The sequence below is a fragment of the Rhopilema esculentum genome, chromosome 20, assembly GCF_057945365.1.
Source record: "Rhopilema esculentum isolate cy_ngs chromosome 20, ASM5794536v1, whole genome shotgun sequence".
In the NCBI taxonomy this organism is placed as follows: Eukaryota; Metazoa; Cnidaria; class Scyphozoa; order Rhizostomeae; family Rhizostomatidae; genus Rhopilema; species Rhopilema esculentum.
The window spans coordinates 15,722,059-15,750,019 of record NC_142834.1 but is presented as its reverse complement, the minus strand read 5'-3'; the positions used below and the strand labels follow the sequence as shown (position 1 = coordinate 15,750,019).

At 38.2% G+C, this 27,961-nt stretch overlaps 1 protein-coding gene across 1 annotated transcript; it reads left to right on the top strand.

The window, feature by feature from the left end:
* The first annotated feature begins 256 nt into the window (after positions 1-256).
* On the top strand, positions 257-22,513 carry LOC135687004 (transducin-like enhancer protein 4). The gene is made up of 21 exons (XM_089114370.1): positions 257-609; positions 856-959; positions 1,473-1,536; positions 3,584-3,628; positions 7,241-7,303; positions 11,492-11,566; positions 11,929-12,106; positions 12,536-12,543; positions 12,991-13,069; positions 13,261-13,334; positions 13,729-13,782; positions 14,171-14,329; positions 18,200-18,293; positions 18,470-18,542; positions 18,652-18,725; positions 19,198-19,223; positions 19,538-19,789; positions 20,472-20,552; positions 21,124-21,439; positions 21,605-21,909; positions 22,073-22,513. Exons 1-21 carry the CDS (start codon positions 577-579, stop codon positions 22,178-22,180), a joined length of 2,265 nt encoding a protein of 754 aa, XP_088970496.1. The 5' UTR covers positions 257-576; the 3' UTR covers positions 22,181-22,513.
* Positions 22,514-27,961: the final 5,448 nt, after the last annotated feature.

Below are 27,961 nucleotides of genomic sequence, written 5' to 3'. Positions count from 1 at the left end.
TGAAGTTGGCAGGTCGTTACCCACGTGGATTTGATTGACGTACACCAATAAACCAATTAAAAGAAAAGAAGGCTACTCTCTAGTGATTGGTCAGAAATGGAGAAAGCATCCCACGTGGGAACACTTACAATCATGAATGATTTTATCAAGGTGTTTATTGGTCTGCTATTTTCAGAGGCCTTAAAACAAATTAGAATAGGTGCCATATTAGGAGTGCTTAATTGTGGTGCTCGAATTGCTAATAGAACCGCGTGCCGAGTGTCTATTCCCTTGTGTAACGATAGATCTATTCCCTTGTGTATAGAGAAATGATTGCGTGAAATGCGTTGTTGTGGCAAGAACTCATGGCGGAAGGCTTCACTCAATCAACGCTTATCGTCAACTGGAATAGTCGCTGCCAAAAACGCACTTAGTCGTCGAGGAAATCATTTTATATTGAACTGATTTTCTTATTTCTAACAACTACAAATTCATGTAGGAGGGATATAATAGAGGAAGAGCTGCTTGAACTTTGGCCAACCGATTTCCAGAGGAAAAGTTGTTATTTCGAATCATCGTCATTCAGTTAGACCAAAGATGTATCAAGGTCGCCATACAGTCGGCCATACGGTAGGTCACAGAGTTGTCTAAACTCGTTTTATCGTTAATAAGACCTTTCTTTTGAGCTCAGTGTCTTAAACAAATAGCTAAACAAAGTCTGTACAAATAGGCCTGCCTCGTTCCTTCTCTTTCGCCTAAAGGTTTAACCGTTTCTTCTCCGTCGCTTTCCACTGTGTTAACGGCCTAATACAGCTTTCAGTTTGTTAATTCCTTCGTTCTTTTCGTTATATTTTGGCCTGTGCTATTCCTTTACAGACTCCTCATCAGCCGTCTGGGCAACCATTCTCCAAGTTTTCAGTCGCAGAGGCATGTGATCGAATAAAAGAAGAATTCAATTTTTTACAAGCACAGAATCACAGGTTATTAATATTTGCTTTTTGATCTTGTGATGAAAGACAGTGAATTTCTTGTAGCAACCATTGTCTTCTTGTGGGATAATCTCGTAGTCGTGTGTTTCAATCGACAGGTCGCCAGTATCTAGTTTTAGACATCAAACTTCGGGAAATTTGGATAACTGCGCTAAACAGGCTGCAACTTTGAAATAAACAATATTTGAATTCAAAGAACTTTGTTTATGGTTTCAAGGGCAGTTTATCACTAAGGGGATCTTCCTTCAATTTCCGTGCAGTCAAAATTGCTTAATCATCTTGAGGTTGTTTTTGAAGAGGTTTATGTATTGCAAACGTCAATGAACATTCATGTTTATTCCTCGTGTTTTGCTGTGCTGTTACGGTACACAGATGTTTGGGATTCAAAACAGAAGGGCAACCGTGTCTTCATCCTTCACATGACTGTTTTTGGTTCAAGTGTTTATTTACGTGATACAGAGACTTGTTTGACCTTGCAAATTAAATACTTATTTTCCTACACAGTTTGAAAATGGAATGCGAGAAGCTGGCATCAGAGAAAACAGAGATGCAGAGACATTACGTTATGGTAATTTGTATTTCTTAATACCTAAATCTGTCTGTGACTGATTTCGTTAGCGACAAGGCCGCGGTGGTGGATAAAGATTTGCATCTGCTTAAACTTATTGTTGTAATCAATTGGACACCCTTTGAACGTCGTTCTAAGACTTGAAAGACAGATTTGACTTAATAATATTTCATGGTGGATTTGCCAGTTGGAGGTTACAGTGTTATGACTGCTGGTTCGCGGATAAACATGTTTTAGGCTATTGAAAAGGTTTAAGACGTTATTTCTCAATCTTGACATTCCAACCATTCATTCACATGACACAAGCTTTTTAATTATTTTTTGTGTACTTTTTCAGAGTACATACAGTTAAAATGAGATTTACTCAGCTCAAGTTTCGGTTGATTTGAGAAACATTTGTTGAAAAGCCCTTTCTTAAGAGGAATTATAAAGTCTGAATATTCTATGCTCTATGCATTATTCTGATGGCTGTTGAAAAGTTTTCCAGACTATAAATGAGGAAACCCCCTTTTTAAGTTAAGTTTAAGATTAAATGCCAGTTATGGGATAGTTCTGTAGCAATTAGCAACTTGAAACCAAATTTAAAAATTGTCTTCCTATTTAAAGAAAATTCAACAACAGGCTTCATGTTTTTTACATGATGCCATATATATATTTACTTTTTCTTTCCCTATTACGCTTTTACTTTTAAGCCACTGCCATCATATGTTTCCACAGAACATATCACACAATGTGCAAATAGTTTTTTGTGGTACATAATTTTAAAATGGCTTTAAAAAAAGCAAACAAAACAAAATTCTCCCCCTGAAAGAACAGCCCCCTTGTATAAACAATGTACATGAAATTGTTCTTTTTCTCCCTTGCATTCTTTTGGTAATATTTTCTTTAGGCAAGCAATGCTAAGTCATGTACTTGCTTTTCTAATTGGCCTATTTTACCTATAACTGGGATATATATTCCCTAGCTAAAATTTTTCAAACATTATTTTGTTGTTTTATACTTTGAAGAGTGTGTTTTTTACTTTCAATGCAACATCAAAATGTCTACTGTGCTTTCCTTGCAAAACATTTACCCTTAAAAAATACCCTTTGAAAGAACACCTTCACTTTTTTGTGTTTATCAATAGCAAAACATAAATACAGAAGCAATTTATCTACTGTACATGCCTTGGACACATAAAAATGGTTTTCCTACCTTTCCCTAGAAAGTTCTTGAATTAAAATGTAGATAATATCTTGAATTCTTGTTGGATAAAATGTCTTTCTTTCATTTACACAAACTGTTAAGACATCTTTACTGTTTTTGGAACCAGACTTATAGAAATCCTAGGAACCTTCAAAAAGGGAAAAGACTGAAGTTTGAATTTGAAGCAAAATGAACCCTTAAATCACTTGGTATAACCATCTCATCACAATTTTGTTGTTGTAAAGAAAACTGATTCCAATCTGGGTTTAATTCTAATTTGGTTATATATTTTTAACATATCAGGCTATATGTATAAACTCAAAACATCAACAGGATTATTAAAAATATTGGTTTTTTTCTTGTGGAAGACATGATAATTTATGCAACATCCCTTTTTATAATTTGACACAAACTGCCATGGCCTAACTTTCAACATTGGTGCTATTCTCTAGCTAAAACTGAATCTCAATGTTTTGAATTCCTTTTGCAATGCAGGAAACTGGTAAACATTGTGAACATGTTTTCATCACTGTATAAAGAAAATGTGCTAACAATGTTTTCTCAGCATCTTGCATTAGGTACAACAGATTGTTTGGTACTTATTTGTGTTGTTTAAAGTTAAAATTTATTCAACTATCAATGTAGTAAGAAAAATTGGATCTGATGCAAAGCTTGAGGTTGATGGAATTGTAGATAATGTCCTTTTAGTGAAAAGGAACCCACCAATGATGTAAATATGAGGCAGTTATCGTCTTTGTGAAATATTTTCCAGCTTGATGCTTTTTCATTGTCTAATTTGCTTTATTTATGTTATATGCTAGAATTGTCTTTAAAAGATTTTTACAAAATTTGTTATTTCTAGTACTACGAGATGTCATATGGTCTCAACGTTGAAATGCATAAACAGGTATGAAATTTTATACAATGCATTATTTTCTAGTGTGTAAGCCTATTTCATTAGCTAATATGTTTTGTGAAATTTTGTAAAACTTTTTTCAGAGGTAGTTGGTTTCCAGTGTACAAAAGCATTGTTTTTATTGTGAAATTAGCTAGGACCTTTCTATTCTAATTTATCCAGTTTTTATTCTTTTGCTGACTAAATTTATTTCACTAGGCTAAGGTTAATGCTAGTATTTGAATAATTATCTCTTTCACTTCTTAATTTGTTAATATCACTTCACAAGCCTTAAAGTAAATCAGGGAAATGTCTTGTGATAAACCAAGGAAATGTATTGTTGTCAAAGTTGACATTTGATTGAATTTTAAGACAAATGATGGGTGTTTAGAAATATTCATTGTTGTGTAATTGCTTGAGACATCAATATCCAGGATGATTGCAAAGACATGAACCACAAAATAACAAGTTAATGACAGATTGGGTGTTTTGCCATCAAACAGACTATCTTCAAGTAAAACAGCCTTTTGTTTTGAGATGACAAGAAGACATTTCTTCCTCTTATCCAATTTCTAATCACCATTATCAGCATCCTTATTGTTTCCAGAAATTTCATCCCACCTATGTCTATGACAGGTTTACCAGAAGCCTGATTGGTTTGCAGGATTCTCCTTTTAAGATAATTAGTCTGCAACAAAACCATCAAGAATATTCATTAAGTAAATCAGCAAGTAAACCACTTAAAATTACCATTGCCTAAAAGCCAGCTGTTTATTTTGTTGATTTTTACTTAACATCTCAGATTTATTTCTTTTCTAAAACCAGAGATGTCCTGCATGTTTGCTATTTTAATTGAATTGGTAACCGCATCTCAGTCAGTCGTGTTTATATTGGTTTGACAGCCTGGACATCTTTCTACTGCCTGAAAATATTGGCAAACCCTTTAATGAGACTTTTTTATAACACCAGGGTTGTTAGGAGATTTTTCAAGGGCAAAGAGATATGCCCCTTGTTGAAGACAGTGGTCTTTTTTGAAATCTATGAGGTGCCCCGTGGCCCTTACGTATTCACCGAGCTTCCGGAACGTTGTAACGTGCAAACTTTCTGCCTTAGTAGCAACGATCGTGCGAAGAAGAGAGGGTACTGGGGAGTCACCATTTGAATGAAAGCGGCTTTTCACTCAACGCTTTTCTAGTGACTTTCAACACGAAACTGACAGAAACAAAGCTATTTTGGTAATAGACATTGAATAATGTTTACGGAAAGCAGTAATAAGGAAGCGCCATTAATGAGCTCGTTACTAGAAAACCAAAGGTTTAGCGGACTAGCTCGTTGTTTGCCATCAGCGGCAGCTTCAGACCTCTTCTATTTACCTTAGGTTGAACCGCAGATAACCGTCGATCAAAACCACAGGATTAATCACAATAAATGGAAGTACCATTATAGTGTGGTACATTAAAATTGACCGCGCTCCGTAATGTGATATTGGGTTTACACTTGAATGAGTTCGTTGGGCAATCCACTGAGATATTCACATCGGATTAGCACGTAATACACGATCTTTGTCTGTGAAAGCGTCATGTTGTGGCATGACAAGCCATTTCAAAGTGCGGTTGGCTGCCATCAGTTGTGGATTCTTCGGCAACCGAATATGGAACACCCTTCCTTGCAGCAAAATGGATTATTCTTCACTCTTCAGTTCTTTCATATTAATGACCGCTTAAGCTCTCGCAGACCTCAAGCATTGGAGGAATCATGGTGTGAAATCGACATTGGGTGTGACCAGAGTTAGCAGGGAAGAGGATACCCAGTTGATCATCTGGCAATCGATTATTGAACGTTGAGACTGTCGTTTCACCTCAGCCTATTTATTGTTTTGGTTTTAATCAGGGGCATCGCAACCGGAGGGTGTGTGGGGGGGGGGGGGGGTGTCACACTCCCCAATAGTATCTCAATAGGAAATTTCAGGTAAAATCCGCTCGGTGGAAGAAACGCTTTAGGTATTTCAGAGACCTTCTTGTCATAAAATCAATAAAGGATCAAGCAAAGGTAGTTGCTCCGTTGGTTAAATATTATATTCCTTGATATGAATGAAGGTAAACAAACTAATGATTTGAAGATTTGAAGATTGCTTGTTGGCAACAAATTTAAAAATCAAGGCCCTCTTTAGGTAAGATTGTGCCTTCTGTCCATTTCTCCTAAAGTTTCTCAGTAGAAGCGTCAACTGCAATTCACTATGAGCTCCAGATTTTTTTAACATTCAAAAGGCATGCTAAAATGGAAAGAGGGATCTAAATTGACAACCAGTGCTGCTTCTTACCTAGCATTAGAAGTAACTGACAACCTGGAATTTTTCAAGACCACGGCGCAATTGTTGTTTTTTTCTGATGTAAAATATTTTTGCAAAAAATGACAATTTTCAATAGGATTAGGAGGATTGTTTTAGTGAAATTTGCTTAAAAGAGTGCTTTTTCCAGGAAACTAGAAGCATCAAAATCCGAAAATTTTCTCCTGCTTCGGCGGCAACCATGGTGCCGCCTCAGGCAGTAACTATATCCTTTGCCTGTCCTGATATAGAGATTTGACAAAACTGTTAGGAAAGTCCGTTATTATCTAAAATGAAAGTTGCGAATTATATACAGAGTTAAATTGCCCAAATGTATTGCAGAGGTTTGTGACAGCAGCTAAAGATTTCAGGCAATAATTTTTTAATCAGGTAAATCTGTAGTTCACACCCCCCCCCCCCCTCCAACGAGGCTTGCCTCGCGACGGCCCTGGTTTTATTATGTATGAAAATAGACTTATTGGCACTAGCACGACCCCCCACCATCCCCTCGTGCCCCCACCTAGACAATCACATTAACTCACACGCAAAGATAAATGAGCATCTGTAAGGATGCTATAGAAGGTGCCCGTGCTGCATCGCCGATTGCACTTGTATCGTTTGGGCTTGGGTGCGTGTAAATCTAGGTCCAATTACAGACACAATTTTGCATAAAATGCTTCTCTTAAAAATTCTGTGCATTCGAACGAAAGCAATTGGATATCAGTTTTAGAACCAAAAATTGGATATCTTCGGAACAAAATGTCTATTTTGCAAACATAAGAAATTTCATTGTGACCCCGCTCTTCCTACAGTTGCAAGTGGCGTTTTCTGATGTTTGAATTTTATTGTTAGATCAATTTTATTTTGTACAAGTAGCTGCAATGGCACCGAAATTGAGATTCTTTGCATCTGCACTTAGGTGGCTATGGGCCCGCAAAAACTGGACGTGGCCCTGAAAAAACTCGCTAAGGCCTTGCATAGCTCGCTATGACCCTGTAAAAACTCGCTATTCCCCTAACAGAACTGACTATGGCCCTGCAAAAGCATATGCCGTGCCGCAGGTAAGAACAGGACGGTTCAAGGACGGCTTTTGTGGGCGGGCATTTAACGCGTCAGGCCAATAGCATTTCATTTTCAAGTTCGTAACTTGAGTGAGTATTCATCATGTCTGGGCATTCTATTGAGGTGACACTTTGGGTGTGGGTTAAGTTTCAATATCTTTGTTGGCTGTTGATCAAATAAGGCTTGGCCTATAATTGTCGTTTATAATGGTTGATTTATCGTACGTTTTACCATAGACCGAGATTGCAAAGCGACTCAACGCAATATGCACGCAGTTGGTGCCATTTCTCTCTCAAGAGGTAAGATTAGTAATGTTTTGAGCTGCTTCCCAGAAACACGCAAACCTCAAAGCGAGTTTTGTTGTTTCCATCTGACCAAAAACGGATGAATTATTCTGAGAATTCAAAGCATTTTGTCTCAGTTCATGAGACTGCTATTATGTTTACATTCAATAATAGCCGCATGCCAAGCTTTAGGTTCTGTGGTTTTGCAGTGGTGGATTTCCATAACGTTGTTGCTACAATCAACCGCTAAAACTGTTAGCAACAGCAGTCACCATGAGAATCTTCTTCAAAATCAGTCGTCTATTATTCATTACTCGTCAGAAAGTGCGGAGCTTGCCTTTGCGTAGCTGTCATCTTCTGCCCCCTGATCCGTGTGGAATACCTGTAGTTTTCCATTAGTTATGTACATTGGAACAAGGGGTTTCATCGTATGAAATCACAGTTTGCTATAATGTAAAATTGTGGGGCTAGCGCCGTGTTTATTTAGAGGTCATACGCCCACTCACTTGCCTTGCATGGAGACCATGACACTTGCACTAATGATGTTTTGACGAAAGTAGGTAATTTGGAAAAGCTGGTAAATCTATTCCCACACCCAACTTCTCAACGAAAACAGCCATTCTTGTTGATGTTGGCCATGAGTCAATGCACAAGAGTGTGAAATATGCGATGTAGTTTCGGAAAGCTGCACGTGCGCCCTGTCGATTTTGGGGCTCTTCGCTTTTTGGAAAACCTCTCGTTTTGTGTAGTCAAAGATGTGTACAGAAAAAGCACACTCATTTGCCAGTTATCAAGAACTTGTGTAGTTTGTAGCTTGCTCAGGACTCTAAAAGATATTTACCGTAAGAAACCACGTCAGATAGAAATGAAAATAGGAATCTTTGAAAACGGGAATGCCAAAATTTATGTAAATAACATCCAAGAGACTGTATCAAATAAAAGGCCTCAAAATTGGTTTGCGACTGCCTTGCTTAAATATCAGCATTTCGTTCATACTTTTTTTCGTCCACTTCATGTTCGTTTTTTAGAGTAAGGTTGAAGTTTAAGACTGTAATTTAAAACTGTCTTGTTCGATAGCTTACTTTGAAAAAGAGTCTTTGAAAAAAGTGCAGAATAACAAGTAAAACTAAAACTAGCAGATAATTTGATTTTTATTTTATAGTTTCAAAGCAAGTTTAGATCAGAAATCTCGTGTTCTATCAGTTTTCCTCCATGAGCCTATGATGAAGCATTCGAATCAGACAATGGTGTTGTTGTTGTCTGTGTTTTCTGTGTCACATAGATCCCTGTCTTCAAATCGTCAAAGCTCTAAAGCTCAGTGCGTTAATGACGAAGAAACATCCAAAGAATGCTGAAAAACCTGGATTGGATCTTACAGCAAATGCAGTGGTTGTGAAAAGAACTATAATCTTGTGTTGAACATTCTTTCTTCACCGCATTCCCATTTTGTTTTGAACGATCTGATGGGTAGTTCAGGTTCTTGTCTCTCGCCCAGATCTCGTCAAATAATTCAGAAAACCGCAGTCGAATATCCCCAGCCGTCACATACTATCAATGCACATCAAACTCTTTGTTTATTGTAGTCAAACCTGGTCACAGGGCGGCTACCTACTGTTGTATTTTCTGTCAAAGTTATCCCTGTTGTTAATGGGACTACGTGAATAAGACGTGCTTGGGCATTGCGTTTTGTACCAACCTATTTTGCTTATTTGTAATCAATAGTAAAATTAACTTAGGAAAACACAGATAAGTAAAACACCAATTCATATTTGTCAAATATCAGGTAGTTTTTCCAAGCAATCGATTTTACAGAACTAACTGAAGATTTCATCAACTTTTTCATGAAATGTGGGGGGTTTCACACCACATACACACCCCTGTAAGATGCCAACCCCGTCTACACAGTTTTTCAAAGGTAAAATTAGCTTTCAGTTTGCTTCTTCCGACCAACTCCGTTTGGCCATCTTCGTGCGACCACCTCCGTTTGGCCATCTTCGTCCGACCACCTCCTTTCGGCCATCTCCTTCTCTTTCAACTGATCATTAGTACCTCCTGATTTGCTTTGCAGATGAGGTTTCACTGTTAGGTTTCACTGTAGGGTTTCACTGTAAGGTTTCACTGTAAGGCTTCACTGTAAGGTTTCACTCTAAGGTTTCATTCTAAGGTTTCACTGTAAAACGCCTTTGAAACAGCTTGGGTAACTCTATACAGCGGTCTTTGAGTAGGGAATTCGCACTTCTATTTTCGTTTGCCTAAGCCGTTGAAAAGCCACGACAGCTCTGTGGTCCAGACCGGCGGATAACAGATAAATTATACCTTTTAATTTTCCTATCAGTCTTAGACATTAGCTTTTATCGTGAAGCTTGATAAAGATCATTGGTTTCCGACCAATATTTTAAATCAGGGTTTAGCATAACACATTGTGTGGTTAATTATGGCTAATATATTTCAAAACATAATCCTGTGGCAAGCAATACCTTTCCTTTATAACGTTTGATAGTACCTCTCGCTCTATGATTACTTCCACCTCGCCCGTTATTCTTTAATGTCGTTCTATTTTTGTGAGTTTCCCATTCAAGGTCTATTTTATCACATCTTCATCCAAATTGTGCCTTGTTGTTTTAGTCGAGGCAGCTAAGAATGTTTATTTAGACCCAGGAACTTTTGTCATTTTTTGATAATGTGAACCACAATGTTATCAATGCAACTTGGATTTCCTCTTACCAACCGAACTCAACACCACCCAACAACAAATCCATTTCGATACCTAACACCAATTTTTGTATATGAAAACTTCCTTCTCAAACTGAACCTCTTCTGCAGGTAGACTGATTCAGTTGCTCTTACACAGACAGGTTAGAATGCTCCTTGATGAAACAGCAACTTTGGCTGACCTGTTGGCTGATCTTGTACGTCTTTGTACGATTTGATACGTCTCCCTTTCTGATAAATGTCATTATGCGGTCAAAGTACAGCTAATATTCTTTTTGAAAGAGCTACAACCGGCGTTTGATCGTAATCCAGGCATCCATTGTTTCATTTTTTTCGCATAGATGTACAACAATAATTCCTCTTGGTATACCACGTGAACGAACCTTAACTTTCTGTTAAATGCCAAAATTTGTTTATGTTCTGAATGCAGTTCATTCGCCTAGGGAATAAGGAAAGTGCCAAATGATGAAAATTTTAACCTAGTTTGTGGACCCTTGCGATTCTTTTGTGAAATGACGATCTTTTTTGTATGGCAGGACCCATTTAGCGTTACACGCGTTTCTCTTTTGATCGCCATGAGTTTGTCGCTCTCGGAACTGGTTCAAAAAAAGTTCAAACACTCTCCACATTTTTGTGCGTTTCAGAGAAGAAACATTTGTCATTTTCTTTTCTGTGCTAGATAGAAATCCTGAATTAAAGGAAGATGAGATTGTTTGTTTTGATGCTACGGATTTGAGCTCCTTTAGTTGTCTGTTGATTTGAGGCTTCTTCAGATTTACTTAGAATTTTCGACCTTATTAGAAATTTGTGTGTATTGTCACTACTATTACTATTTAAAGAGCACTTAAATTTGGTCCTGCACGAATAAAAGGTACAATCTCTTCTGAAAGGGTTATAGAAAAGTTGCTAATTTATCTGAGTGTAACCCAGTTTATCATTATGAGAGCGAACAACAGAAGTTGAGAAAGTTGTAAATATTTCGCACTGTGGCCCTCAGTCTTGTCTGTTCATCATGACTTACTATTTAGATTTTTTTTTACTTCCCATTTTGAGAGTCATCTGCAATGGAAGTTTATTAGCCTTTCGAAATTCCACTTACAGTAAAAACTGGCAATCAGAATTCGGTTGATTCTTGTATCATACAGAAAAGTCATCATAAAGCGCTATATGTTTCCCTGCACACAAGTTTTTCATGTCCTCGTGCTAATATTTACTTCCATCAGAACTCCGTTGACATAATGTTTGAATGAGGATAGATGAAGACACTGTTTGCTTTCCCTATTGCCATTCCTTCCCTCATTGTGATAAGTGTTTGCGCAGCTTCGCTTGTTGACACGTGGATTTCTTGATCAAATTTGTGTACGTGTTTCCCTGAAACCCATTGTCGCGCATCTCCACCCCCCCCCCTCTCATTCGACCACTTTCCCCCTTTGAATTCGACAATGACAGCATGGATCTTATTCAATCAATTGTTTAATGATTGTGTTTCAGCATCAGCAACAAGTCTTGCAAGCAATCGACCGGGCAAAGCAGGTCACCATGAACGAACTCAATGCAATCATTGGCGTATGTAACTTTTATTTGTAATCGATTTTTTTAAAAATGATTCTGTTGTAGCATATGGTTTTTGTGTTTAATGAAAGTTTTTCAAATAAAAATGTCATCTTGTTTATAAATGAACCAACATTTTGAGAGATATTAAGTTGAAAATGATTTGTATTGTTGAATCTCTGCTTCACAAAATTTGTGTACAAAAATCTCCATACGTTGGACAGTTGTTAACTTAATCATTCACTCGAAGTATTTCTTGAATTTCCTTTTGTCAAGCTTTTTAGCTTTTGCAAATTCGCCAAGATCAACTTCTTTTAATCCATTTTAATTGGGATGTATTTTACTTTTTGATACAATGCATTCTTCTCCATCAATAGCAACAACTACATCAACAAGGCCTGCCCCATTCACATCCACCCGGCCTTCCTTTGCCGCACCAAGGTGCTCTTCCTCCTCCACATTTACCTCCTGGTTCTGGAAGTGGACTTCTAGCCTTGTCAAATGTACTCTCGTCAACTCCCCATTTGCCAGTGAGAGAAGAAAAAGGTGCTCATCGTTGAATTTATTTGTTTCCGAACTATCGGCAAACTGCTTGATACTGTCGCAATAAGCTCATTACGTAGGCTTTTTCAAAGTTTTCTCTAAAACTGGCCAGTGACAATAAAATTGCAAAGAAGTTTTGGCTGCTGTGTCTTGTTGCAGTAAATACTATTAGTCCCTGTTTATAAGACTGCAAAGCTTGGTCCCTGTTTATAAGCACTTTGCTTTCACAGATATTTCGTTTATGTTTTTTATTATCATGTTTTCGTGCTGCGCCATGTCATTTCTCTGTGTTCATCATTTTTGGTAACCAGTCATGTTTGATTAGACGCCGTTTGATTCGTAGATGTACTTGCTGATTCTGTTAATATTTTTAATTGCATTTTTAAAGTTTTTGCCCACACTAATGAATTTTCTTTCTTTTTTCTGCCCATTTCGGAACAGAAGGAATGGTAAGTAGCAAGCTATTTATATAAATATATTCAGTGAAATGAAAAAGTTTTTTGTCTATCCTTCGGTTAGACAATTGCCCCCTTATTGGCAACTACGATTATTGGAATTCCCGATACATCCAGGGACATAACAACTTATTGTTGTAGCAATCAAAGAGAGAGTAGTTTTAATAGTTGCCTAATTATCGCATTAAGCGTGAATCTCGGAGTAGCAACTAAAACCGTCCAATGCTATACACCAAAAGCGTATATATAAAGTTAGTTACATCTTTCATTAACATTTGCGACAGGTTTCTTCCAATACTCCAACTCTTCAAATTGCGCATGATTTTCCTTTCCAAGATTGATAAGAGCAAATCTTGCTTGATTTTATGTCCCAGTGATACCACGTAAACCAGCAATTGTCGCCAAATCAAATTTTCAAACCGACATTTTGTTTTTGCTCAGAATTCAGTGTCACCTGTGGGCAGCAAGTACAGGAACACTGCCGACAGTCATTCGTCTCATGGAAGTGACGATGGCAGAGGTTCGTCCTATCACTTTTTCATTCTTCCTAGCATTATCTTTTTGTCATCGCTACATTATATTGGCTTCTCCCTTTTTGTCTTTGTCATTGGTCCTTGTTCGTACCAGTTATAAGTGAATTCATAGGTCATAAATATTAGAAAATGTTTATATACATTTGTGTATTACTGTGTTTATTTGTTATTTTATTAGGCTCGTCAAACATGAAACACCCAAAACGAAGAAGAGAAGAAAAGGAGCCTGGCAGCGTGTGGAGACTTGCCGAGGTGCTCTTTCGGTTGTTTTTATACATTTTTCATTTCCCATGATTGACATATTGTATTGATAATGGATAGTTGCTTTAATGTGAACATAGATGTCAAGTTCATTCCCGTGGAAGAGATTTATCATCCTTCAATTTTTAGCTAACATCATTCACGCAAACCCAAAATAAGAATTTCCTGGTCGGGCATGTGATAAATCTCTATTCTCCTTGCTGCGGCATGCATTTGTATGCTCTTAGATTACGGAATAATCTTTGCTTTAGTTTATATTGATATGAACCCTAATGATAGTAAAAAATCCACTGAAGTTGCTGCCAGTGATGATAAGTAAGTGATTTTGTTTCTATTTTTCATTCTGATATTGTTTATAATTTAACTTTTACTTAAATTTTCGTAGGATAGCGATGCCGATAAGAGTGACGGTGAACTTGTCGTTGATGACACAAACGAAGTAAGTGAATTTCTGCTGACTAAAAATCCAGTTGTCTTATTTTTGTTTATGTATGTTTTTGTTGGTTTGTTTGTTTTTGTTTTGAATTAATTCAGCAGGTTTTTCCAAAAGCACCGTCTCTTGGAAGAGCAGAATATATTTTTAAGCTTAAAAATTTTATTTTTACTTAAATATAAAGATAATGTTTGTCTTTAATCTGCTCTCTTTTATATTATTATCTCCCAAGTATTGTATTTGCATAAGCTGATAGAGTATTGTGTTGAACGATAGATATAATAGATAAATGAATTAATGATAAAATCCGTTGTCTTTAATCACTATAATTGACTTTCTCAACTTGACTGTTTAGCCATTTCTTTGCTCTGATTTACTTTCCTTCTTGCCAAAGGATTCTCGTTCGCCGGCTGCGTCAAAGCGACTTGAAAATGGCGATTCCAGTCCCCTACAAGGTGAAGCGGTTGATAAAAAACCAAAAAAGGAAAGCTCGCGGGAAACGACATCCTCTGCCGCTTCATCACCTCCAGTCCCGTCATCAAAACACGGCAAGGCAAGAATTTTTGACAAAACTTTCTCTTATTTACATTTTTTACGCGTTGTCTGGTACGGTGTTGTCTCGATCTAGCATACAAAAACATTTACTTGCTTTCTGCTTGCATGTTGTTTAGTACTTGCTTTCTGCTTGCATGTTGTTTAGTACTTGCGTACTGCTTGCATGTTGTTTAGCACTTGCGTACTGCTTGCATGTTGTTTAGTACTTGCGTACTGCTTGCATGTTGTTTAGTACTTGCGTACTGCTTGCATGTTGTTTAGTACTTGCTTTCTGCTTGCATGTTGTTTAGTACTTGCGTACTGCTTGCATGTTGTTTAGTACTTGCTTTCTGCTTGCATGTTTTTTAGTACTTGCTTTCTGCTTGCATGTTGTTTAGTACTTGCTTTCTGCTTGCATGTTGTTTAGTACTTGCGTACTGCTTGCATGTTGTTTAGTACTTGCTTTCTGCTTGCATGTTGTTTAGTACTTGCGTACTGCTTGCATGTTTTTTAGTACTTGCTTTCTGCTTGCATGTTGTTTAGCACTTGCGTACTGCTTGCATGTTGTTTAGTACTTGCGTACTGCTTGCATGTTGTTTAGTACTTGCTTTCTGCTTGCATGTTGTTTAGTACTTGCTTTCTGCTTGCATGTTGTTTAGTACTTGCGTACTGCTTGCATGTTGTTTAGCACTTGCGTACTGCTTGCATGTTGTTTAGTACTTGCGTACTGCTTGCATGTTGTTTAGTACTTGCGTACTGCTTGCATGTTGTTTAGTACTTGCTTTCTGCTTGCATGTTGTTTAGTACTTGCGTACTGCTTGCATGTTGTTTAGTACTTGCTTTCTGCTTGCATGTTTTTTAGTACTTGCTTTCTGCTTGCATGTTGTTTAGTACTTGCTTTCTGCTTGCATGTTGTTTAGTACTTGCGTACTGCTTGCATGTTGTTTAGTACTTGCTTTCTGCTTGCATGTTGTTTAGTACTTGCGTACTGCTTGCATGTTTTTTAGTACTTGCTTTCTGCTTGCATGTTGTTTAGCACTTGCGTACTGCTTGCATGTTGTTTAGTACTTGCGTACTGCTTGCATGTTGTTTAGTACTTGCTTTCTGCTTGCATGTTGTTTAGTACTTGCTTTCTGCTTGCATGTTGTTTAGTACTTGCGTACTGCTTGCATGTTGTTTAGCACTTGCGTACTGCTTGCATGTTGTTTAGTACTTGCGTACTGCTTGCATGTTGTTTAGTACTTGCTTTCTGCTTGCATGTTGTTTAGTACTTGCTTTCTGCTTGCATGTTGTTTAGTACTTGCGTACTGCTTGCATGTTGTTTAGCACTTGCGTACTGCTTGCATGTTGTTTAGTACTTGCGTACTGCTTGCATGTTGTTTAGCACTTGCGTACTGCTTGCATGTTGTTTAGTACTTGCGTACTGCTTGCATGTTGTTTAGTACTTGCGTACTGCTTGCATGTTGTTTAGTACTTGCTTTCTGCTTGCATGTTGTTTAGTACTTGCTTTCTGCTTGCATGTTGTTTAGTACTTGCGTACTGCTTGCATGTTGTTTAGCACTTGCGTACTGCTTGCATGTTGTTTAGTACTTGCGTACTGCTTGCATGTTGTTTAGTACTTGCGTACTGCTTGCATGTTGTTTAGTACTTGCGTACTGCTTGCATGTTGTTTAGTACTTTCTTACTGCTTGCATGTTGTTTAGTACTTGCTTACTGCTTGCATGTTGTTTAGTACTTGCTTTCTGCTTGCATGTTGTTTAGTACTTGCTTTCTGCTTGCATGTTGTTTAGTACTTGCGTACTGCTTGCATGTTGTTTAGTACTTTCTTACTGCTTGCATGTTGTTTAGTACTTGCTTACTGCTTGCATGTTGTTTAGTACTTGCTTTCTGCTTGCATGTTGTTTAGTACTTGCTTTCTGCTTGCATGTTGTTTAGTACTTGCGTACTGCTTGCATGTTGTTTAGTACTTGCTTTCTGCTTGCATGTTGTTTAGTACTTGCGTACTGCTTGCATGTTTTTTAGTACTTGCTTTCTGCTTGCATGTTGTTTAGCACTTGCGTACTGCTTGCATGTTGTTTAGTACTTGCGTACTGCTTGCATGTTGTTTAGTACTTGCTTTCTGCTTGCATGTTGTTTAGTACTTGCTTTCTGCTTGCATGTTGTTTAGTACTTGCGTACTGCTTGCATGTTGTTTAGCACTTGCGTACTGCTTGCATGTTGTTTAGTACTTGCGTACTGCTTGCATGTTGTTTAGCACTTGCGTACTGCTTGCATGTTGTTTAGTACTTGCGTACTGCTTGCATGTTGTTTAGTACTTGCGTACTGCTTGCATGTTGTTTAGTACTTGCTTTCTGCTTGCATGTTGTTTAGTACTTGCTTTCTGCTTGCATGTTGTTTAGTACTTGCGTACTGCTTGCATGTTGTTTAGCACTTGCGTACTGCTTGCATGTTGTTTAGTACTTGCGTACTGCTTGCATGTTGTTTAGTACTTGCGTACTGCTTGCATGTTGTTTAGTACTTGCGTACTGCTTGCATGTTGTTTAGTACTTTCTTACTGCTTGCATGTTGTTTAGTACTTGCTTACTGCTTGCATGTTGTTTAGTACTTGCTTTCTGCTTGCATGTTGTTTAGTACTTGCTTTCTGCTTGCATGTTGTTTAGTACTTGCGTACTGCTTGCATGTTGTTTAGCACTTGCGTACTGCTTGCATGTTGTTTAGTACTTGCGTACTGCTTGCATGTTGTTTAGTACTTGCGTACTGCTTGCATGTTGTTTAGTACTTGCGTACTGCTTGCATGTTGTTTAGTACTTTCTTACTGCTTGCATGTTGTTTAGTACTTGCTTACTGCTTGCATGTTGTTTAGTACTTGCTTTCTGCTTGCATGTTGTTTAGTACTTGCTTTCTGCTTGCATGTTGTTTAGTACTTGCGTACTGCTTGCATGTTGTTTAGTACTTTCTTACTGCTTGCATGTTGTTTAGTACTTGCTTACTGCTTGCATGTTGTTTAGTACTTGCTTTCTGCTTGCATGTTGTTTAGTACTTGCTTTCTGCTTGCATGTTGTTTAGTACTTGCGTACTGCTTGCATGTTGTTTAGTACTTTCTTTCTGCTTGCATGTTGTTTAGTACTTGCGTACTGCTTGCATGTTTTTTAGTACTTGCTTTCTGCTTGCATGTTGTTTAGCACTTGCGTACTGCTTGCATGTTGTTTAGTACTTGCGTACTGCTTGCATGTTGTTTAGTACTTGCTTTCTGCTTGCATGTTGTTTAGTACTTGCTTTCTGCTTGCATGTTGTTTAGTACTTGCGTACTGCTTGCATGTTGTTTAGCACTTGCGTACTGCTTGCATGTTGTTTAGTACTTGCGTACTGCTTGCATGTTGTTTAGCACTTGCGTACTGCTTGCATGTTGTTTAGTACTTGCGTACTGCTTGCATGTTGTTTAGTACTTGCGTACTGCTTGCATGTTGTTTAGTACTTGCTTTCTGCTTGCATGTTGTTTAGTACTTGCTTTCTGCTTGCATGTTGTTTAGTACTTGCGTACTGCTTGCATGTTGTTTAGCACTTGCGTACTGCTTGCATGTTGTTTAGTGCTTGCGTACTGCTTGCATGTTGTTTAGTACTTGCGTACTGCTTGCATGTTGTTTAGTACTTGCGTACTGCTTGCATGTTGTTTAGTACTTTCTTACTGCTTGCATGTTGTTTAGTACTTGCTTACTGCTTGCATGTTGTTTAGTACTTGCTTTCTGCTTGCATGTTGTTTAGTACTTGCTTTCTGCTTGCATGTTGTTTAGTACTTGCGTACTGCTTGCATGTTGTTTAGTACTTGCTTTCTGCCTGCATGTTGTTCAGTACTTGCGTTCTGATATTGTTCACGTTCTGTTCTTCACAGATAGTCGAAAACAGGACCTCAACATCAGTTACAACATCACATTCATCATCGAGCCCTGGCCGCTCCTCGCCGCTTACAAAAATGTCTTCACTCAGTAAGTAGGCCTAGCAATCGTGATCTAGCGATATTTTTCTTATATCATTGTATTAATTTGAACCAAGCATGCTCCTTTCCTCTCTAAATTTATGATAGGACGTTTATTAACGTTTATCACATAGATAACTAAATGTTAATAATGATAATTTAAAACATCGTTTATTTGCATTTTAGCACCCTCACTACGACCGCCCAGTTCCATTAGCAACGGCCCCTATCCATTCATACAGTCACACAGTATTGGAAGGTTTGTGTCTTAACATACATACGTTGTCATTCAATGGTGCTAATTCATCTTCGATAACTTTGCCTTGTCATTGATATGTTTTGTCAATATTTCTGTTTCTTTATTTCAGTGATCTGAGTCCAGTTCCCTTTCCAACAAGCATGGCCAATAGCATATCACAGGGTGAATTGTTAAAAAACAAAGGTACTTTGACTCCTTTCAGATTATTCTCTCAGATTTCTCTACTGTTTGAGCTGTTGTATTGCAGTTCACTCTTGGACTTAAGGACCCACTTTAATTGAAAAATTCTACTTTAATTAAGTCTCTTGTCATCCTTAGTTGACTTTCATTGATCCCTTTCTTCAAAGCAGGGATTTGAAATTAATCTAAAAAGATCATTGAGTTACATCGAAAGCGTTGTACTAGAACAATGGCATCATGGGATGTCTTATACATTCCAAGGAAATCCGTATGGGCTTTGTCAAACTCAATTACCTAAGTTAAGCTTCTTTTTTCTGTAAATCCTGACTCTTCCAGGTACGAAACTAATGCATGTTGTGTTCAAGAAGTTTTTTTTCATGATTGTGTATTAAAGCAGTGCAAATGCTATAGATCATCAAAAGATGACTTAGTTGTTGTTTGTTAATTGTTGTTAATGAACCAATCTCTATTTTAGGCATTCCTTATGGAAGACCGCCCATTGTAAGTATCCATATTTCTACGGTGTGAAATACTGACGTTGGAAGTAGTTAGTTAGTTAGTTAGCTTGTGAATTGACAAAAATTATTTCACAAAAGCTATTCAAGTCATTTGATATCTTGTCATGATCATCCAGACTTGCTAAAAATTGCTTGGCTTCCTTGACGTCATCCGTCTGAAGAGGAAGGACCTCTCAGCCTCCAAGGGAGCATGTTACACCCGCAAACCCAACGCTTAAACCTACCGCTAGCTTTGTTTTTGTTAACAGTAGTTAGATTATGTGCTTTCTGGTGATTGCTCTTTTCTGGTTTTCGTAGAGTGGTTTTGACCCACATGGACCTTCTCGAATGGGGATGCTGCAGTCTCTTGGGATGCCTAGTGGCAAACCCGCCTATTCTTATCACGTCTCTGGGGATGGCCAGATGCAGCCTGTGCCTTTCCCTCCCGATGCTCTGATTGGGCCTAACATTCCGCGTCATGTTAGACAGCTGTGTACGCTGAACCACGGAGAAGTTGTTTGTGCCGTAACGGTTAGCAACCCGACGCGACATGTTTATACCGGAGGCAAGGTAGGTTTTGTGGCTTTTTATTTCTACACTGTGGATAATTAACTGAGTTAGTCATGGCTGAGTTTTGTTTTCTCTCATTGTAATATAATATGGTTGAATCGGTGGGTGGGTTGTGAATATCGTCTCCTAGTCATCTATTCCTAACTTGCGTTATTCCTAGAATTAATGTTTTTCCTTACAACCACTTTTCCTTTCCCATTCGTCTTGTATTTCTATCTTCTTTATTTTTTAAAAGAAACTTTTTCTTACAAGCGCCCGGGCGTTTTATTTATGTCCGTAATTATTCAAGGAGGCGCTTATTAGAAACTGTGAACTTGTAAGAAGATTGAGCTTTATTTAATTGAACGATTGGATGAAATCTCTTTAGAGATATATTTTGAGAAAGATACGAGGCATGCTTATTCAAGAGGGTGCCAACTCATGGCGGCGCCAAATCATGGCGGCATAGACTGTCATCGAAATTAATTCATACTGAAAACTGTTAGATAAAAACTTTGTGTTCAGACAATTCAGCTGTTTTAAATTGAACCGAGTCATTCTTGTGGTGAATATTCAAGTTTACCATGATCACTCTTTTTATGATAATTTGATCTTTGGCTACTTTGATCGTTGGTATCGGACCAAATGAAATGCGTCAGTCTTCTGATTGACTGTTATTCAACATCGCTACTTCTGTTTTTAGGGCTGTGTCAAGGTTTGGGACATAAACCAGGCAGTTACTCAATCGACATTGACCAAACCAGTTTCAACGCTTGAGTGCCTGGTAAGTCACTAACAACGCTAACTAAAACAGCAGAACCTCTATTATTTTATTGTCGTATGAGAATCCATGTGTGCTTGAGTGTCAACGATGAGCTTGGAGTATAGAACCATCTGATGTGGCTATGATATTTGTATTCATCAGATCTTTAATTGAGATTTTACTTAGTGATATTTAAGTCATTGATATTTGGCTATTTTCCTGTAACAAGCTATTTCCCAAATCAGACCTGTCTACACTTCAACGTCTGCACTCTCAAATTCGGGGTGGCGGGGGCAGGGGGGTGCTGCCTCGATTGGCCTGAAATGAAAAATGTTGATTTGGATAATTGTTTGGAGGTAATCTAATAAATTAATATTGCATAATAATGTAGGTAATAAGAAAAAGGATGTAGGTAATAAGACGGGTATTTTACGATTTTCTTTTTTTAGATAGGTTTTTTTAGTTTTTTGTACTCGGACCTTTGAGCAAGCCCCTGTTCTTGATCTCTAAAGGACCTCCTGGGTCTACACCTTAAACTGATTTGTGCCAGGGATACTCGATTAGCTTTTAATTCATGCGCCTCCCTTTTCAGCGCGACATTTACATACGATCCTGCAAACTGCTTCCCGATGGCAGAACCCTCATAGTCGGAGGCGAGGCAAGTATGTTGACAATATGGGATTTAGCAGCCTCGACTCCAAGGATCAAAACTGAACTCACTTCTAATGCTCCTGCGTGCTACGCTTTGGCTATCAGCCCTGACTCAAAGGTCTGCTTCAGTTGCTGTAGCGATGGCAACATTGCTGTATGGGATCTTCACAACGAAACACTGGTGCAGCAGTTTCAAGGCCATACTGATGGTGCTAGTTGTATAGATATTTCTCCTGATGGATCAAGGTTGTGGACAGGTACTGTATGACCTGTAACATTGTTTTGAAATATTACTGAGCATTTTAATGGTAGAAGGGGGGTTGTCCCTTCTTCTGTTGTTTAGGGATTGCCCTACTTGCCGTTACTTTGTCTATCGTTATGAGGCTATTGGTTTTGCATTAAGTCTTTGAATCTTCATTTAGGTGGTTTGGACAACACGGTGCGGTCATGGGACCTCAGGGAAGGAAGACAACTACAGCAACATGACTTCAGTTCGCAGATATTTTCACTTGGGTATTGTCCAACAGGGGAATGGTTAGCAGTTGGAATGGAAAGCAGTAACGTTGAAGTTCTTCATGTAGCCAAACCCGATAAATACCAGTTGCATTTGCACGAGAGCTGCGTGCTGTCCCTAAAATATGCTACTAGTGGAAAGTGGTTCGTCAGCACGGGAAAAGACAACCTGCTAAATGCATGGAGGACACCCTATGGCGCGAGTATTTTCCAGGTGAGACTCGTTTATTAATGCTTCTCCATTTTGGCAGCCCTTGTTTTTGTTAAAACCAAGTAATGATCAATTTTTCCACGTTTGATTATGTAACTTTAGATGTTAACATGTACTTGTTTTTGTTGTTAGCTAGTTTTAATTCATAGATATACTTGCTTTTCAGTCTAAAGAGTCGTCCTCGGTTCTGAGTTGTGACGTATCGTCAGATGACAAATACATTGTGACGGGGTCTGGGGACAAGAAAGCGACGCTGTATGAAGTGATATACTGAGGGCTGGCCGTTACCTTGGCAATCGAATATTCACTGTTAGGTTACGCGTGTTCGCTACAGAACTGTTGCGAATGCTATTCTGCGCTCGTAGGCCCCAGGCCTCAACCGTCGACAAACTGCGACCACATCCATGCTGATGATAGATCTGTTTTGTTTTGGTTTGATGAAGGCACGTGTTGCTGCAGGACTTAGCAACAGATAAACAGTGAACTTCCCTTACACTGTGCTCTATAAGAACAATATTTGTTCATTTGTGAAAAGGTGATCGAAATCGTTTTAATCTGTCAATTTGTTGATTCCATGCAACGTACATCAAGCTCGTTCTTAGAATAAGGCTGGTCCATTTTCTTGTGTATTTCCTGCTCTATTTCTTTTAAAAGAAGTATTGTAACCATCAGCTGCTCTAGATTCTGCACGCGACTTGATGTGTTTCTATGCAGAAACTTACATTAGAATTGTATGTAGAGAGAATATGTTAGAATCTCTATCTATAGAATTGTACGATGGCGTGATTTTATGATTAAACGGAATGCATGCAGATCCGCTTAAAGAGGATGGCATCGTTCCAAGAAAGCACCGAAATATTTTATATTGAGCGGCCAGGTCACCTTTTTTGAGCTGCATTTTTGGTTACGGATAATTACCTCGAATTTTGGTTTTTGCGGTGATAACAGAAGATTACCCGGGGTTCTTAACTGTGTTGCACATAACACTTGGCGGTCAGTAGGGAATTTACTTGGTGCAAAAGTGAACTACTGCACTACGTTCATCATTTCCATATTCTAGAGAGGGTTTGTCTCTCCAGTTATTCTGTCACTTACCGTTTAAACCTTGATACAAGAAAAGCAAGATTGAATCGAATGTACAATATGGATTTATTTCTTGAGGACTTGAAGTAACCGATCAAAGCCATGTAGTAATACTAGGTTATATTCGTCTCAATTATCTTGTTCCTTGTTGGTGAATGACTTGATGCTTATTCGATCCATTGTAAAACTGAAATTTCTTGTTATGTACCTTGTGTCCAAAACAGTGATAAAAATGGCCACTTATCATTAAGAGTGTTAGGTGGAAACGCTTTTGAAGTTAAGAAGCTGCAGTATTGACACAAAGGAAGAAACTGAAAGCCTTACTTTGGGTAATTATCTGCCGTTTATATTCCGGAAGAGTGTCGGACGAAAAGTGCTTTCAGTATGTTTTTCCGCTATTTCGTGTAATCCTCAAATTTTGCGGTCCCAAATTTTTTTTGAACCATAGAACCGTATGATAATGCACTTAATACACAAGAAAAGCTGTTTAAATTGAGCGTCAAAAGGGAGTATCATCATCACAGCTCTTTTATTTTCTTAGAAGTCATTATCGATACCTTGACAGTGATATCGTATTAGTCATTTCGTATTTGTTGTTATGAAGTTATCGTCAAAGTTTTGTTCTTTTAAGCTCTCGTTGTCCAATGTCTTACAAATCTAACTAGATGAACATTTTTGGGGCAGTTGTAGGGTTTCAGAAAAAGCATAGTGTTAGGTGTACCACAGTGCTCTTGTCTAGGTCCCTTTCTTTTCTAAAAGTACATCAACGATGCTTTGACAATGCAAATTGTCAAATTGTTCCTAAGAACTGTGTCAAACGGTTCTTAAGGTTTCGAAACTGTCAATTCTTTGTCTATCAGTAGATTTTGACACTCAACATTCAGAACAATAGGATGCAATAAAAGACCAACTTGTGAAGTCTTTTCTTGGTATTTAGGGTGATATTTCTTTTTTTATAGGTTGGTAAGGGATGTGTTTGCGTTTTAGCAATTGCAGTCCATCCCATTAATCTCTGTTAAGCCTTCGATGTTGTTTGTTAATTTTGTAGCAAGATAAGTGAATTCTATCACGGTTTCAACCGGAACTCTATTTATTAGTATTTGTTGGAATTCTTTCAATTTACATGACTTTGGTTTTTGTAAGTAGAAAATATGTCACTCGCTAATTTTACCCAGTTCAGTTCACTTTCGTTTTCATTTGACTGTAATCAATCCTACATACAATTCTATTTAATTGAATACACTACAATACGTCAACTTTAAAAAAATAAAGACATTACATGATGATATATAGGATAGATTTAGTAAAGAGGAGCTCTCTAAATAGGTTAACTAATCGAGAGGCCCCCCCTGCCCATAAAAACAAAGAGACAAAGACTATCAGGTAAAGTAATCAACCAAATGGAATAATAAAACTAATTTGTAGGTCTTGGAGTTATTTCATATCTCCAGCTATTAGTGCGACATTATCGGTGTATTGGTTTTCTGAGGACCCAACTGCGATGCTGCCTTCAGACCATTCCAGTGCATTTCTCATTATTGATCCAGAACAGATGTTGAAGAGATGAGGAGAAATGATGCATCCTTGTCTGACACCTTGTTCCTGTCATAGCATGTTCCTGCGTGTTCATTATATTGAATTCCATCAAGTATACCCATAAAACCCACAACAGTGAAAATGTTCATAGATGTATCTTCGAAATTATGATTTGGAAGTAGCATTGCGAGTTCCCTTGAAGCATTGGCCATTAGATTGTAGTAACGTTACAAGGAATTATCTTGGGTGGAACGCAGTGTAACCAGCATTGTAGAAGCCTGTCATGAACCGAGGTTCGCTAGAATATGCTAAGCGTGTACTTAATACGATCGACTTCTTGTTTAGCTGGATTGAGCTGGGGCTAAACAAAAATATCATGTAATGAGCATTAAAGTGAAAAAACAAACTGAAGCTGTTTTGCAAAGAGGGCTATTTAGCTTTAAAACTTGTAAAGAATTGTCTAACAGAGTAGATCCTGAAAGCTCACGATACTGTCAAGCCCATTATTCGGTATTGTCGTTTTGTTTTGGCTTTTTGGGCTCTACTGAGATTGACCGATTGCAAAAGCATGGGAACTTAATTGATAAAACTTTGACGACCCCAAGACAGTTTGCTTATCGTAGGGTTGGGTTGGAAGATCATTGACAAATTTCGTAGCAATTGCTTTGTATTATGGTTTACAAACGGCTTAATGTGCTCAAACCTTGGTATCTGTGTGGTCTTTCTGCAAAACCGTAGAATGCTCCGCCCAAAGCCTTTCCAATACAGAAACGGACCCAAGGCTGACAAAGAAAATCCTTCTAATGGAAAAATATGTTTTTTTGAAGATCAAAGTTGTGGAATACCAAAGTTGTGGAGTCCAAAACCTCCTCTGTGTCCTTCAGCTACCAAAAGAACTCATTTGATTGACAGAAATAAACTTAGAACAAAAAAGGAGCTTTTGTGGTTGCATCTGGCGTCCCTTCCAATGTTGGTGGAGAGCGGCTACAAGGGTGGCCTGGAAATCGGTTAACACGTTGTCTTGACTAGGTCCAAGAACTTTTTTAGTGCTTCATGTTCGTGTCATGGCGCGTCTTCAGCTGTCACTGTGAAGGCTTTAACTCAAGGTTCATAGAAACTGCTCATGCTCTAAAATGATTGAAAAAGGTTTCCCGCCTCAACTTATTCTTTCGTAACTGTCAACATAATTTGATCCTTTATTGGAATCTTGAAAATGGGCCAGCTTCTGGAATAAGAATTTGAACATTTTTTTGTCGGTACAGAACTTGAAAATGGCTTTGAAAAAAACAAACATTTTACAACTAATTAACTAAAAGCTTTTTCGTCTGACACTCCCAGAGCATGAAACGTCAGAATGAAGGTCCGGAAGAACACGATGAAAAATAGATACCCAGTTGTGGATCGAAATTGGCCAATCAGAAAAATGCAAGCACAATTTTTTAATAAGAATTTTTTAATAGAAATATGAATTTGTTAGATGTTTTCAGAAATTTCGTTATATATAATGAAGGCATTACAGGGAATATTCCAGGGAATCTCTTTAGAAATCATAACTGGCCTTTGACAAGGGCACGTTTATACGGAGGGAATTCTTTTGAAAATGGCACTTTCATGAAAAGGGCACCCTGCCTATCAAAAGGCAAAAAGGGCGGTTGCCCCACCCCACTGTGCCCCCTCTCCGGAGTCCCTGCTTAACATCATCTAAGTGCTGTATGGATGAAACAAAACACCATGTAACATAGATTTCGAATGTGTAAAACAGATACCAAGCTTTCTTTGTGGTGATCGCCTTCGTTTTGCTCTTAGTCGTTTTGAGATATTTATAGGAGATATATCAGTTTTGAAAGACCTCTAGGATAGTTCTTGAGAAATATTATGCCCATGTCACGTGTTGATTATTATGTCGTTTGTTCGCATGCAAGTTATGTAGCTGCTGGGACGATTTTATCGAAAGAAAAGAAGGAAGGATTTAACCGATTTACGTCGCACCATTTATTGGCCATAATCTGCCTTTTGAAAAGTCCTTAGAATTATTAGTAACATTTTACAATAAGAGTATTTACCTTTTGACCACACCCTTAATGATTGAGACACGCCCTGTTTTGTCGGCAAAAGGTACTTCTTTACCCCTCCAAACATTTGTTTGGCTTCGCTCCTGCCAATTCTCTAGACTTTGCTTCTGGCAATCCTCTAAACCAAAAGGGAGTGGATGGTGCAAATGAACTATTGCTTATGAACCTGAGCTATTGCAAAATTGAATGCTTATCTTGAATGGTATGGAATGTGCAATGATTTATGCGCAATTCGATATTCCGATATTCAGATATTCTGATGGTGTGCCAGCATAAGGACCTTTTCTTTTTAAAACATAGGTCAATTATTTATTTTAAATAGTAAAAAATGCGGTTGTATCAAGCGTTCTTGGTGATACATGTGATCACAGCTAGAAAAGCCTTGAAAAAAGTTTTGAAGAAAAATTACCTGGGGGGATAAAAGGGTAGTTACCTAGGGGGATAAAAGGGTAGTTACCTGGGGGGATAAAAGGGTAGTTACCTGGGGGGATAAAAGGGTAGTTACCTGGGGGGATAAAAGGATAGTTACCTGGGGGGATAAAAGGGTAGCTACCTGGGGGGATAAAAGGGTAGTTACCTGGGGGGATAAAAGGGTAGTTACCTGGGGGGATAAAAGGGCAGTTTCCTGGGGGGATAAAAGGGTAGTTACCTGGGGGGATAAAAGGGCAGTTTCCTGGGGGGATAAAATTGTAGTTACCTGGGGGGATAAAAGGGCAATTTCCTGGAGGGATAAAAGGGTAGTTACCTGGGGGGATAAAAGGGTAGTTACCTGGGGGGATAAAAGGGTAGTTACCTGGGGGGATAAAAGGGTAGTTACCTGGGGGGATAAAAGGGTAGTTACCTGGGGGATAAAAGTTACCTGGGGTGATGAAAGTTTGCATTTACTATCTTTACGTATCTTTTTAAGCTATACGCCAACGTTTATTTAAAGAATTCCTTACAAGTCATAACAAGAACGTTGTACGATCTTTTCAACTGGCCACATTTTGCGGGATCTTTTCCAAATAACTCGAAAAAAGCTGGTGTTGCTATTATTTCAGTGTTCTAGGAAAGATAGGTCATATAAGGGCAGAGTTCTGCTTTCCGGTCCTATCACAGCTTTTTGAAAAATAAAATACGTGGCAGGTAATTTTGTGAGTACTTCGGAGTTACCTGACTTTAGACAACATCCGTTTAATGTGCCTGAATAAAATTAACTAGGGAAGAATTTGTAATGGTAAACATTTTTGGGTTAATCCGCATTCGAGTAATCGCAAATAAAACAGAAGAATAAACGTTGCATTATCGGAGATAAAAGGTATCTGCCATATCAAAATATAACACAAGGAATAGGAAGTATCTCCATTTGCAAAAACTAGCATTAG